At 55.1% G+C, this 13,972-nt stretch overlaps 6 protein-coding genes across 6 annotated transcripts; 4 read left to right on the top strand and 2 right to left on the bottom strand.

Annotated features, from left to right (window-relative positions):
* Positions 1-2,178: 2,178 nt before the first annotated feature.
* On the top strand, positions 2,179-2,605 carry CTAM01_13068 (uncharacterized protein; the record flags this gene model as incomplete). The annotated part of the gene is made up of 2 exons (XM_060529073.1): positions 2,179-2,281; positions 2,454-2,605. 2 exons carry the CDS (start codon positions 2,179-2,181, stop codon positions 2,603-2,605), a joined length of 255 nt encoding a protein of 84 aa, XP_060376305.1.
* An 806-nt stretch (positions 2,606-3,411) lies between these two features.
* Positions 3,412-4,682, top strand: CTAM01_13069 (glycosyl hydrolase family 18; the record flags this gene model as incomplete). Its single annotated transcript, XM_060529074.1, has 2 exons — positions 3,412-3,955; positions 4,012-4,682. The coding sequence occupies 2 exons, from the start codon at positions 3,412-3,414 to the stop codon at positions 4,680-4,682; spliced, it is 1,215 nt and encodes a 404-aa protein (XP_060376306.1).
* Positions 4,683-6,081: 1,399 nt separating this feature from the next.
* Positions 6,082-7,601, top strand: CTAM01_13070 (uncharacterized protein; the record flags this gene model as incomplete). The annotated part of the gene is made up of 2 exons (XM_060529075.1): positions 6,082-6,420; positions 6,492-7,601. 2 exons carry the CDS (start codon positions 6,082-6,084, stop codon positions 7,599-7,601), a joined length of 1,449 nt encoding a protein of 482 aa, XP_060376307.1.
* A 1,090-nt stretch (positions 7,602-8,691) lies between these two features.
* Positions 8,692-10,606, top strand: CTAM01_13071 (magnesium and cobalt transporter CorA; the record flags this gene model as incomplete). Its single annotated transcript, XM_060529076.1, has 2 exons — positions 8,692-10,382; positions 10,438-10,606. 2 exons carry the CDS (start codon positions 8,692-8,694, stop codon positions 10,604-10,606), a joined length of 1,860 nt encoding a protein of 619 aa, XP_060376308.1.
* Positions 10,607-10,988: 382 nt separating this feature from the next.
* Positions 10,989-11,894, bottom strand: CTAM01_13072 (uncharacterized protein; the record flags this gene model as incomplete). Its single annotated transcript, XM_060529077.1, has 3 exons — positions 10,989-11,024; positions 11,126-11,496; positions 11,798-11,894. 3 exons carry the CDS (start codon positions 11,892-11,894, stop codon positions 10,989-10,991), a joined length of 504 nt encoding a protein of 167 aa, XP_060376309.1.
* Positions 11,895-13,121: 1,227 nt separating this feature from the next.
* On the bottom strand, positions 13,122-13,536 carry CTAM01_13073 (uncharacterized protein; the record flags this gene model as incomplete). The annotated part of the gene is made up of 2 exons (XM_060529078.1): positions 13,122-13,429; positions 13,500-13,536. 2 exons carry the CDS (start codon positions 13,534-13,536, stop codon positions 13,122-13,124), a joined length of 345 nt encoding a protein of 114 aa, XP_060376310.1.
* Between the last annotated feature and the right edge of the window lie 436 nt (positions 13,537-13,972).

Raw genomic sequence — 13,972 nt, forward strand, 5'->3', positions numbered from 1 at the left:
CGATCCCAATACGAAGTTCGCGAACATCAGGGATATCCATCGGGCTCAAATCGAAGCGGGTGAAAAGGAGGTTATCACGGCTGAATCCAGCGACTCTGAATGCCCTAGTGAGGCTGGCAGCTGTATTGTAGTGGGTGTGGTTGAGGATCAATAGTTAATAGTAATGAGGAGGTTGGGTTGTGATCCCATCGTTTTTGTGGTGCCAGAAACAGGGGGGTGCCAGGAAGTGGGTATGTTGACTTAAGACTTTCCGTACCGTACCCTACCTTCCTCCGACGAATTGGGATGTGCCCGGCAAGTAGGTGTTGGGGACGGCTCCTGCAATAAAGAAGCTATGCGTGCCTTCCTCCCACTTGGAACCAGTCTTTCCTTTCGTGCCAGAGACCTTCCTTCCCATACCCAAGCTGGGCTACTCCGAGTGCTCGCGAGATGGTCTTTCCTTGGGGCATTGCTAGGTCCTTGACCTGCACAAAACCTCGCCTGTCCCCATCGAACTCTGTCTTCTTCTCCCTTTCTTCTTCACCGAGAGCAACTTACACCCATCGTAACGATATTAATATGTTTATTCTCCCCCCCCTCCTCGACTGCATTCTTCTTTGGGTGCTCGTGCCCGCGCTAAGGATGGCGATTGAGCACTTGTTCCGGCACCTCTTTGGGGTCGATGGGCTTCGGCACGTAGATTCCCGAGTCGTCGCTGTCTTCGTCGCGAGGTGGTTGACCGACTTCATTGTGAATCGGATCCGCACCGTTGTCGAGTACGCCTACCTTGCACGTCCTTAGATTTTGGGACTGTAATGGGCCCAAGATCCTGAGTGTGAGCTCAGGCCTGTGCACCCGACGGAAATTTTTGGAACTTTTTGCCTTTACAGGCTTCATCGCTGGTCGTACACGCCCTTCTGGGTACCACGCGGTGAACTTCAATTAGTAGGCAGGGGGCTTGGTGGTCAAGACAGTCCAGTCTTGGCCACGCGTTCAAAAAAGATAAGTACCCCGACAGGTTGCCACCATCAACATGTGACTCTTTGCTAATGCACGTAACTTGACAGCTCTCGTCCGCGGCCGGTTTGACGAGCGACTTCGAAGATCAACGATGTAGTCTGCGATGCCACGTGCCAATGGCCAGGGGGCTAGGTGCTTATGATGGATAGTGGTGGAGGGTTCGGATTGGATACGGGTTGATTGGATGGTCAGGCTTTCTTTAGCGCTCTTGGGGCTTGGCATAGGGAGAAAAGAGAAGAGTGACATTGGCACGCTCACCATGTTTGATTGCACTTGAACGGTAGAGTAGAGCAGCTCCTCGCCTGGGGCAAGCAGTCAGATTAAATAGGGCTTCGTGGAGGTCGCCGTGAAGACAGACTTCCAAAGAAAAGAAAAAAAGTACAAAGACCGACGATGTGACAGGCGGCTGGCTGAGGTTTTGGACCCGCTAGTAGGGTCGATCATTGGGGTGGCTCGGTGCAGAACAACATTGAATGTGACTGCAGACAAGACACCTCCGCTACTCGACAAGGTTCGTGATGGAGTAGTGCGAACAGAAGCCCGCAGGATCAGGGTCAACCAACAGCGGCATACGCATTGCTCCAAGAATTAGAGGATCACCAGCAGTCACGGAGTATCCGTACGGAGTACTGATCCCAGAATTCAAGGCATAGGTAGCCCACAATTCCCAGGATTAGGGGGTTGTCAGCAGAAACCAGCGGACTGATCCTGGGATGGGGTTCAATGAGATTGCTAGACGTAGCCGGCATTCCTCTGTCGCTTTGTACTTTTGTCAAGGCCCTTTGAGCTATGCTGCCCCAGCTGAAGGAAATGAGACATGTCTGGTGCTTTCCCAAGGTTCATTGATGCGGCTGAGAAGTAGCTCTAGAGAGAAATCTCGAGACATTTGATTTGATCCGAAGGTAAAGTTCTCTCAATTCAAACTCCGCGCTGCATCTGTCCGCTCTGTCAAACGGCCGGTCTTTGCGAAAGGCCGTCTTGGCCCCGCAATCGATCATATGTCGTGCTTCACGTCGTTTACTTCGTGACCGCTGCTCGAATTTGGTAGAGGTCTATTGGGCGGAAATTGACACGCGGCAGTGTTAATAAGCTGTCCCTCGCCACGTCCACCTTCTCTATAGGTACCATAGTCTTGGGAGACGTCGTTCCGCTTGCGTCGAATTGCACCGGAGCGCGAAGATGTCTCGTGGCGCCGCGGCCGCATTCATCGTGGTGTTCCCTTGTTGCTCACCGGCCGCACCTAACGGCCAAGGCCATCCGTCCGACGCCTCGCTGCCAAGCGGTAAGCCATGCGTGCCATGAGAAATGGTCTTTCCACCGGCTGAAAGTCTCCGTTGAAGTGTTGATCGCCACGCAAGCCTTCCGGGAGATCGGTCCCCGTCTCCGCGGTCGATGCCAATTGATATGAGCCCTGCGGCCACATGTGCATTGATAAAGACCTCCTTCCTCCCTAGGCAATCAGCCGGTCAGCGTGCCCTTCACTTCTTCAATCCGCGACGACTCTGCTGTCCGCCGCGTGGTCCTTGGCGGCACTGGGCAGCATTGGATGCAGGGCGAGCCAAGGGGCTTCTGGTTTCCTCCAGTCTCCTTCTCAGACTCCATCTGATTCCTCTCCTCTCCGGGAGTCCGCCGTCAAACGGGAATCCCGCCGCTCGATCGAGAACGCGGTCGACATTCCTCCGAGCACACAGCTACTAGAGCTTGCTTCCCGTCTGCAGGTGTAGATTGCTCCGAACGATGAAGAGGGGGGAGAGCAAGCCTGCAAGTCTTTTAATGCAACAGCCTGGCTAAAAAGACGTGCATGGTCGCATTCTCCGAGAGGGACACAGGCTTACGAATCGTCCACATATTTGTCGTGTGGCCTATCGAAGGAAACCGCCAAGGAATTAATCGAATTCCTCCAGAATTTCCCTGGAATTCGAGAATTGAGCCAATGTCCCATGCGGTCGGTATAAGATCTCCCCTGGGTTCAGGCACGAAAGGGAGAAAAAAAGGGGAAGATCAGGAACCGGAAAAGATTGTTTTCTACCAGTCCCAAGTCGCGTGCGGTGTCTCTCTTCTTTTAGGAACAAGCGCCAGCACCGAAAGCAGGTTTTCTCGATGAGCTGAAGGCTGTTTCCTCCTAGGCTGTTGGTTGCTTCTCATTGCGCCGTCATCGGTTTGATCGTGGCAAGGCGAAAAGAAGAAAAAGACGTTTACGAGAGGAACCGTGGAGAATCAAGGAGAATACGAGGGCAGAAGAGGAGGAAACTTGCACCCGATGCAGCACCTGCCTTGGCTGTCTCCGGTTCCCCAATAGCGATCCAGCTGGGCGCCTCGCAGCGGCATCTACGGCAAGCACAGCCCCCGGGGGTCCCCACGTCAGCGAACTGGGCCACCCCGCCGCACCCGGACGGGCCCTAAGCTACAAAAATGGCCCGAGGACGACCCCTCCCCCGCGCCGTCCCGCCGTCAGCCTCAACATTGACATCAACACACACCTCAACTTTGACCTCGACCTTGACCTCATCATCGAGCTCACCGAGACGACTGTCCTTTCTGATCTTCAACCTGCTCGCCCTCACAGCATTCGTCCAACCCGTCATGTCTCAAGGCTGGGTCAACGCCGTCTACTACCCCAATTGGCGGGTTTACAAGGGCCAAACTCCCGCCTCGATGCCCGTCAATGCCGTCACTCACGTCATGTACGCCTTTATCAAAGTCAACACGGACGGATCACTGAAGCTCATTGACGACTGGGCCGATACCCAGATCCCAGTCGACGGGACAAAGGGCTGTCTCTCGGCCACAGCCAAGCTCAAGGCCTCGAAGCCGAGCATCCGCACCCTTGTGTCCGTCGGCGGTGGCACGGGCAGCGCCGAGTTCCCGGCCCTGGCCGCCAATCCTACCGCGCGCGCTCGTTTTGCCAAGGAGATCAAGGCCTTTTGCGACAAGTGGCAGCTCAACGGCGTTGATAGTAAGTTTTCCTATCCTCGTATTCTCACTAGGTTCTGGCTCTGACACTTGTCCAAGTTGACTGGGAACACCCAAGCGACGCCAAGCAGGGCAAAGACTACATCAGCCTCCTCAGTGACGTCCGCCAACAGATGCCAGCGGGCAAGTACCTCATCACATCAGCCCTCCCGCCGGGCCAATGGGTGCTCAAGAATATCGACCTTAGACGAGCCGCCTCTCTCCTTGACTACCTGAACTTAATGTGCTACGACCTCACAGGACCCTGGACCGACGTCTCGGGCAACCACGCGCAGCTCCTGGCCTCCAAAACGCTGGTGAGCAACAACCCGAACCTCAAGATCGCCTGCGCCGACGGCATCACCTACGTCACGAGCAACGGGTTCCCGAGCCGTAAAGTGCTGCTCGGGATCCCGGCGTACGCGCGCACCTTTCCTAATGCGAAAGGGCCGGGCGGATCGACAAAGGGGTCTGCTGAGGTTGATTACTGCGACATGTCGAATGATAGTGTAGATAAGGCAACTGTGGATACGACTGCGGCCGCTGCCACTTATATTGATCCCAAGTATGGGTTCATGACCTTTGATGTACCGAGATCTGTGGCCATCAAGGCCCAGTATGCGAAGAGCAAGGCTCTTGGTGGGTTATTCTACTGGACTGGCGTAGGAGACCGGAAGGGGAGGCAAAGTCTGGTCCAGGCTGGGTTTAATGAACTGAACGGCATCAAATGAGCCTAGTTCATGTGGTAGTAAGTTTGAAAAACTCTCGGTGTACTTTTGCATGGAATCAAGTACATATCCTGGCTGTGAATGCGGCATGCAAAGACAGTTGGGTTGAAAAGGCATACCTACGAAACACAGGTAGCCGTAGATATGATAATGAACACAAAATATCAAAGGCGTTGGATGCTATCCAAAGTTCTTGACTATCTAACTTCTTCGCAGGGGATTGTCAGACGGGGCCTCAAGATAATTCGAAACCTTGAGGGATCGGCCTGTGGTCCTCTAGGTCGCACTGGAATCTGTCGTGAGACATGAGCGTAGTGCGACGGGTTATCAGAATGATTCACGTGGAGAAGGCAAAAGCGCTCGTGGGACAATAGAAAACAGGAATTGAGCATGAATTTAAGCTTGAAATAGTACTTACTGTGGCGGGTACGTCCCCCGATGGAATTCTCCGGCAAGCGCCGACGAGTGCCCCACCCGGTCGATACTAGAGGTGCCGTGAAGCCCCACCCGGCAGCCGGCAGCCCTCCCATCCAATCGCCGGCTCATTGTGCAGGGGCCAGCAAGCGCGGACCTCTTCTTATTTCTCCTGCGTCCCTGTCACTCTCCGTCTTTCTCCCCCTGGCACACACAAATTCACACCTCAACAGCTCCTTTTTCGTCTCATCTTCCCGCCACGATCCCCGCGCCATCCCTTCAGGATCTGCCGCCTTGCTACACGAGCCGTTTCACGCGCCGGGCCATCCCAACCAACCGGAGGCTCAATTTTCTTTAGCTGCATTTGAACCTTGTGCAGCTACTCTGCCATGTGGTGCATACCACAGAAACTCTCAAGTCTCAATCTCCACCGAGTTATCCGTTGAACGAGTGTTCGGACGGTACTCTGTCAGCTTGTCAACAGAAAGACGGGAATGATGCGCAGCAGGGAGGGGGCCTTAGCCGAGGAAGGTTTCCCATATCTCCCCGGGCCCAGGCCGCCAAACGAAACCTCGCTGCAAGAGAGGAATCTCGTGAAACCATGTTCAGACCCTAGCGCTCGCGCTTCTTGGGGGACAGCAAGAAGGGACAAGATTGCATGGGACCCGACGGAGGCTTTTGGCGTCAATGGGATGGCGCTTGGATGCTCAGTGACGGGTGATGGATGACGGATGACGGATGACAGGCGACAGATGGGCTGGTCTTCGTCAAGGGCCGAGTATAAGGGTCCATCTGCCGTCCTGTTCTCTGACATGAAGCATTCACCTTCGATACTGCTGCAACGACTTTGGTGATATCGTGGTTTCTTTACGTGTCTTTCCTCTTTCCGTCTTCCTTCGTTTCATTGACAACACACCCTGCTGTGCAGGCTTTCATTCTTTTCCCATACGCTCATTTACTACAGGTTTATCTCTTTTCACTTATCATCATGATTTCTCAAACCGCAACTTTTCTGGCTTACGCCACACTTCTCGTGTCCGCCAGCCCTCTCGCCCTCCAGCGCAGAGCTGTCACGGAGCTCAACGAGGAGGCCACAAAGGAGGCACACCCCCGCGACGACACCGCCACGCGCGCTTTTTCCGACGTCCAGATCAAGACAGCTGACGGCAAGTGTCTCTTCGTCGACAAGTTATCTGGAGATTTCCGGGCGAACCTCACCCCGATCCAGGTAGCTGATTGCGGAGCGACGGACGGCCAGGGTTGGGATGTCATCACTGCTGGAAAGCACAATAATCAGCTCAACTCAATGCTCATCGTCAGCACTCTGGTACGTTCACTCCCTGTAACCCCTTCATGTGGGTTCCCAAAGCGGAAGACGATACTGATTCATGATTATAGACGCAAGCGTGCTTCAACTTTGATCCCCGTCGCGCGGCGGGTAACCAGGTCAACCTCTTCTCCTGCGGTGGACGCGCAGCAGGCGAGGGCCTGGTGACGGACTCTCAGCTCTTCGCCGTAGACAGCGGAGCGGGGCCCTCGACCTTCCAGCCCAAGAATGAGAAGGGCAAGTGTTTTGCGGTCAAGGGCAAGGTGGTGGACATTGCAGACTGCAACGCCGACGACAAGGCCCAGTCTTTTGCCTTTGGCGGCAAGCCTGGGTTAGTCGGCGGAGGAGCCGGCGCAGGAGGTAACGGAACTGGCAATGGGGCGGATAACGGTGCTCAGCAGCCTGCGCCGACCACGACAGCAGCGGCCGTTGTGACGGGGAAGCCTTCCGCCGGATGCGATGACACCGATGAGACCGTCACCATGACGCTAACGACCACGATCAAGCCCGGCCAGGGTAATGCCCCCGTCGCGACCGCCAAACCCGAGGCAACGTCCGCTCCGGTGGTAGCACAGCCCGTCGCCTCCTCAGCCCCAGCCGCCGGAAACGGCCAGAAGGGAAACATCCCCGCCGCGAATCCCACCTCGCCCGTCCCCGTCTCCCGCGCCGGCGGCACTCTGAACCCGACCGCCGCAGCCGAAGCCAACGCCTTCGACGACACGGCCACCCGCGCTTTCACAAAGGTGGCCATCCAGGCGCCCAACGGGCAGTGTCTCTCCATTGACCCTACCGCCGGCGACTTCCGTCAGAACCTCATCCCCGTCACCGTGGCGGCGTGCGACAAGGCCTCGCCCAACCAACAGTTTGACGTGATTTCCAAGGGGAAGCACAACGACGGTAAGGATGGGGCGATGCTGATTGTCAGCAGCCTGACCAATGGGTGCGTCAGCACTGACGGGCGGCGGGCAGACGGCGACACGGTCACGCTTTTCTCGTGTGGAGGTCGTGCTGCGGGCGAGGGGCTTACGAATACCGGGCAGCTGGTCAAGGTCTTTGGGGACAGCTTTTTGTGGTCGCCTGTGAATGATGCGGCTACGTGTGTTGTCCCTGGGAGTCAGGGACGTTTGGTCACGGCTGCTTGTAAGGGGGACAATAGTGAGACGTACAAGATTGTTGCTTAGAGGACACGGTATGTTTGTCTGAGTAGCTTCATATTTGTGTGATCTTACTCATGTGGTATACTTCTTTTCTTCGTCGTTGACGACATTTATATTTGGGATTGGATTACCCGGGCATCTTTATATGGGGAATTGGTCAGGTTGGAAAATACATGGAATTAGACGATTATCAGCAATGTAAGAGACAGAATAGGACATGATTCTTCCCAAGGTCAAAGTCTGCCGACACCAGTCGGCATTCAAGTTCCGAGATATGGACCACGACCGCTAGCCAAAAGCTTGACATTACTTTCCAGTCTGATGGGTCAAGGCTAGAGTCCAGACTGGGTCATCTGGAGGTGATCATTGCAGCAGGGGAAGCTTGACGCGGATAACCGGCACCAGCCGAGAGCTTAATCGCTGTCACCCGCTGTATCGTCCAATAGCGGATGGTGGAAGTAATTAGTGGAGTTGTTACCTGTGTTCGTACAATTTACTGTACTGCCAAGCGACGTCATTAGGGGGTTCATCGTGACTACCGATCCCTAACCTGCCCTGCTTTGCTTTCTCCTGGAGAATGTGCCGAGGAAGTGGTCACTTCGCTTCGCTTCTCTTCTGCCGGCGTCACACAACATCAAACCATCCCACGTTTCTGCAGCCACCAACATCTCTCAGTTCATCCATTCATCTACGGACACCCATCCATCCATATTCGTCTAGTCTCACCCTCTAGTCAGCCATCGCAACTCGTCTCGCCCAATTGAGATGCTCGGACTACATCTCACGTACACTGCCAGAGAAAACGACCTTGCTAGATGCGGCTGAAGGACGCCATTCTGGGACGCTCAGTGCTGATTTAACGGTTCGACGCCACGACCAACGCGAAACTTGCCATTTTTCCTTTTCTTGTCTCCTCCGTCCGAGCCAAGCTTTACGCCGTTGCGGTTCCTGAACCCCTAGCGTACCAAGCGCCACGCGACAAAAAGCTTCGTTTCTCGAAATATTAATGTCTTGAACTACCTACCAACCGGCCGGCCGATCTCTCCCATCTTCTCTCCTCCCCTCATCACCACATCTACTCTGCCTCACCTACCCGGGGACGTGTGCGACCGACATGTCTCCCGATACCGACTCCTTCGGCGCACCAATGTCCAAGACAATCAGCGAACCCGACGACAACGCGCGCACCGTCCGATTCCCGTCCTTACAAATCGATACCCGCGACCATGCCGCTTCCCCGACCTCGCCCACGGCGCGCGTGCGAGTCGCCGCTCCTAACGATGTCGGCGCACCTCTGACCCGCGCCTCTACGGACCAGAACATATCCCCTATGCGGCGCCGCGCAGGCACCTTCAAGCCGGTAGAAGACTACGGAGACTTTGAGATGTCTCGCCCCGGCTGGCAACCCGGCTCCGAGCCCGGCTTCGATCCCAACAAGTCGGATGGCGGCCACGCTTCCATGCCCGCCCTCCGTGCCGAGTGCGACATCTCTGTCTTCGACTTCAGCCAGGGCAACATGGTCCAACACAAGTTTAGGAACGAAGAGTTTGTCGACTTCCTGCGGAAGCCCCAGGAGCCGTGGGTCCAGAGCCGCTGGATCAACATCAACGGCCTCAGCTGGGACGTCATACAGGCCTGCGGAAAGTACTATAAGCTGCACAAGCTCGCCATCGAGGATATCATGAACACGAGGAACCGCACAAAGGCCGACTGGTATGCCAACCACGCCTTCATCGTCATGACGCTGCAGAAGCTCGTCCTCCTTCTCGACGACGACAGCAGCAGTAGTAGCAGCAGCGATGATGATTCGGACGACGTAGCGAGCGTAAAGACTGCAAAGTCCGGGAAGGGTATGAAGAAGCTAAAGCGCGCCTTTACCATGGGCGGCAAGCCGAGACCAGACCCAGAGACGGGAAGGCAGAGGGCCGGCAGACCGACCATTGTCACGCACGGCGACGGCAGCGGCTACGGGGCCCAGCTGAACCGCAACATGAGCGAGCTCTCCCAGCTCAAGGAGACAGCCTTTGTCCGCACCCTCCAGCGCTACCACGCCTCGGCCAACGAGGTCCGCACAGAGTACATGGAGCGCCACTCCTCCCTCATGTCGCGCGGCCTCGCCGTCTCCGCCGAGCAGGTCGCCATCTTCCTGACCTCGGACAACACAGTCATCTCCTTCTTCGAGATGTCGGCCGAGGACATTGAGCGCCCCATCACCATCCGCCTTGGCGATCCCTCCACCATCCTCCGCCAATCCTGCGACGCTTCTCTCGTCGTCCAGGCTATCATTGACGCCATCATCGACCTCGCCATCCCCCTCACCGCCGTCTACAGCGACGTCATCGGCGACCTCGAGCTCGACGTTCTCACGAGCCCGAGCATCAAGCAGACCCGCAGCCTCTACATCTGCGTCAGCGAGATTAACAAGATGCTCACTTTTCTCAACCCCATCGACAACCTCGTCAACGTCCTGCGCGATCACCGCACTGAGCTGTCACAGGACGAGGCGGCGCGCCAGCTACGCAATCCAGCTAGCGGCGTCATCGTCACGCCGCTCACGCACACGTACCTCGGCGACGTGCTCGATCACTGTGTCATAATCACCGAGTCCATGCAGCAGATCAAGCGGTCCGCCGATAACCTGATTGATCTCATCTTCAACACCATCTCGGCGAACCAGAACGAGAGCATGAAGCAGTTGACCATCATTACCATTATATTCCTGCCCCTGACCTTCTTGACTGGGTACTTTGGACAAAACTTTGAAAAGTTTCCGGATATCCAGAACCCCATGGGCATTCAATTCTTGTACGTTGAGACCACCCCTTTCGCTCCGCAGCTATTATACTAACCAAGAAAACAGCTGGGTCATTGCCTGCCCTGTAGTCTTTTGCACAATCATCATCATGATGCGCTCCTGGATCTGGGCGTGGCTCGAGTCGTTTTGGCAAAAAAGGAAAATCAGCGCTGAGAGGAAGAAGCAGAATAAAAAGAGGGCGCGAAGGGCAAAGAGGAGGGCCAAAAGGGATTAGGAACCCCGCCCCGGCCACCGCTTTCCTTCGAGTTCGAGGCCTTGGTCGTGACTGTTGGTCTCCAGTCATGCTTGTGTATTGTGATACCCCCTACTTTCTAATTTAGACCCCATATAGATCTTTCCGCATACCACTGCCCAATACTAGAGCTTCAGTTGAGCGGGCTTTTGAGCGTCGCTACGATAATTCGAGATTTCTCCACACGTGAGAAGCGAAAGTGGGCGGGAATTTGGGAGAGTGGTTCGCTTTGGTTTCTTTCTTGGGCTCATATGAGACCAACAGGTAGGTAATGGGGTAAGAGGCATCTCTATTCAACCCTACAAATCTAACCAACTTCGAGTCGTGTATCCCACTTTCATCCGATCATACCAGCATCCCCCCTTCATGCAACAGGTCCACCAGCCTCAGGAAGACCGCACTACATCATCACACTGTATCAGCAAACCCATTCCTCACAACCAACAAAAAGAAGCACACCATGAAATCCAAGGGGCGATAAGAGGGTGAAAAAAAACTCACGTAATAAACAACCAAGCTCCCACCATCAAAGATCGTCTCCAGCGAAACCGTCTCACCCTCCTTGGGCGCAACAGCCACATCGCTCCTCGTGTTCCACGCGATCTGCGCCACGGAAGCAGGCTGCCCGACACCGGGCGTCACGGTCGCGTTCGCCCACACGCCCGGGTCGCCCGCCGTCGCGGCGGCGAAGACCTCGACGCCGACCTGTTGGGGCGGGTACGGGCTGCCGTAGCCGACGGCGCCGGCGACCTTGATGACGAGGGAGCCGGAGAAGGGGGAGGCGATGGAGAAGTCTGTGATGTTGGCCGAGGTGGAGGAGCTGCTTTGGGCGCCGTCGAGGACGACTTCTAGGGGGGTTGCGGCGTCGCAGCCTGTTGTAGGGGGGGGGGGGGGGGGGGGGGGGGGGGGGGGGGGGGGGGGGGTGGGGGGGGGGGGGGGGGGGGGGGGGGGGGGGGGGGGGGGGGGGGGGGGGGGGGGGGGGGGGGGTGGGGGGGGGGGGGGGGGGGGGGGGGGGGTGGGTCGGGGGTGGGGTGGGGGGGGATGGGTTGGGGTTGAGGTCGTCCCAAGTTTCGCCCGCGATCTATCCTTTCGTCTACGGCCGAGCGGGCCGGGAGGTTGGAGTTCGGATGGAAGTATGGGGGGGGGGGGGGGGGGGGATGTGTTGTTACGTACGGGAGTAGTCTGCGCGAACGCCCCATGAGCCCTGCGCCACGGCAGCGTGGGCACCGCCGGCGGCGAGCAGAGAGGTCAGAAGAATAGAGGCGTACATGTTTGTGAGAATCGTGAATATGTATGTCCGTTGGTAAGTCAGGTTTTCCTCAAATCCCACTTAGACGCAAACGACGGGAATCAATCTCTTTTTGTATTCGCCCACTCGGAAGTTCATCCCGCCATTTCGGTACCTTCGGGGGGTGACGATCATGGGTTTATAAAAAGGCCGAAAGCCCTACGATGCTCTGCCAAGCAAACTAAATCTAAAGAGGTTTTATTAAGTATGAACTCTATATGCAGATGCCGGTGGACGTTGAGTGGGACCCGAGGAATTGGTCATTCGTCGTTTTGGCGTTGTCCATCCCCCCTCGTATGCAATTTATATTAAGTTGGTCTGCTCACGGCAAACGAGTCAGTGGGTATAAGTGTTGGTCACACCCGACAAAGGGAGGAGAAAAGGAGGAAAGTATCGCTCCCTTTTTCTACTATCAATTCAAAAGGAGAAATAAGTTCGCGACGTGATTACTGAAGTTGAGTTGTCAATACTTTTTAGTGTGTGCTTGGTCAAATCTGGTTGTGTCTGTTGGCGGCGGCTTTTGGAGAAGTGCTGTTCGACTTCCCACTCTTGGGTTCTATGAAAGCTATATCTCCATAAGCCTAATTTTGAACTTTGTCTCTTGAGAGCGAATGGTTCATCTGATTAGAGGCGCTGTAAACTGGATTGAGATTCGGTTTGTTTGGCTAGGCAATTGTCTGGGTTAAACCTGGACCCTTGGGTTCTCATGGACTAAATTTCTGTGCAACATATCTACATGTGGACAAAGTGGTTATTCTCTTGTCTTTCTAGCACTCTAGGGGTTCGTGTACGAAAGACAAGGCGAGGAATTCTCAACCATTTGACCTCATATGCCTGCCCCTCGGACCTTCATAGCCGACCCGGCTATTCTGAAGTATTATAGATGTGTTGAGATCACTAAATGTCCCAAACCAAGCTTCGATCTGAGCCTTCAAATCGGGGTTAACCGGCGGCGAGGTGGTCTTGTTGAAGTTACCGCCCCATAACGACGATTGGCATCTACTTTTCCTATCAAGGAATCTGTCGAATCTAATCGCATTGGCAAAACGGAGCTTTTCTGTACTCAATCTTCGTTATAAGAAGTGTAAACTTGAACTCGCAGAGGCGGACGATGTAATGCAAGTAAAGCAGGTACACCAGCTTCCATGCCGACCATACTCGAGGAGTCGAGTGGGATTGTAGAATCTGGCAGCCTTCTAGTTGCTAATTTCATCGCTTCCGATTATCATCCTCCTTCCCACCATCTGCGACCGAATTCCGGCCAGTATCCTGCCGCTGGTGATGATCACACTGCTGACTCCCACCATTCACCTCCCAACTCAAAGCGCTAAACTTCCATTTGCCCCAACCAAGCTGCAGGTCAAAGCTACTATGGAAGCCTCGAATCTGTCGCTCTGGTGGTTCATCTTTAGGATTCTTGACAATTTCCCAATCCTCCTCGCTCCCCTCCCTTTCGTCGCATCGACTTTGCGTTGGAGGATGGGGGCTGGATCTCTCCTTGACGGACGGCTTTTCCTCTGATTTCAACAGTCAGTCGAAATGAATCTCTGAATACGATGGAGTAAGAGTGACTTGAGGAAAACATGCCTTGGGTGCTGCGATAAGTGCCTCCCTGCTGTGCCATTTTGATGGTTCTGGCCTTTGCCTTTTGGAGAGAAGTGAAGATAGAGGATGACGAACCCTAGCATGGGCAGACTTCAGCCCCTCTTCTATGGTCTTGGAACTTTGGTGGCGAAGCACCTCAGCTCAGCCTAGACTTTGCTAGCTGAGCGATCGACAACCAAAGGGTCTATGATTGGTTGATGATCATTCGTCAATGAGCATGTCCAGCGCCTCGTCAACTCGTATAGATTTATCCTGATCGGCATCATGTGGGTGAAGACACACCTATTGCTGGTGTTTTATTGACTAACTCTAGCTGTGTATGGAAATGTAAGTATGGTGGTATCTCTACTGGGTTTTCCCGTTACAGAAGAAGATTGAGGCAAAACCCATCCTTATCTGACGAAGGCTCCAGACAGTCGCTCTGGGTATCCCGAGCAGAAGTTGCAGTCTGCAAA

Source organism: Colletotrichum tamarilloi (genome assembly GCF_030869305.1).
Source record: "Colletotrichum tamarilloi strain Tom-12 chromosome Unknown Scaffold_88.1, whole genome shotgun sequence".
Taxonomy (NCBI): Eukaryota; Fungi; Ascomycota; class Sordariomycetes; order Glomerellales; family Glomerellaceae; genus Colletotrichum; species Colletotrichum tamarilloi.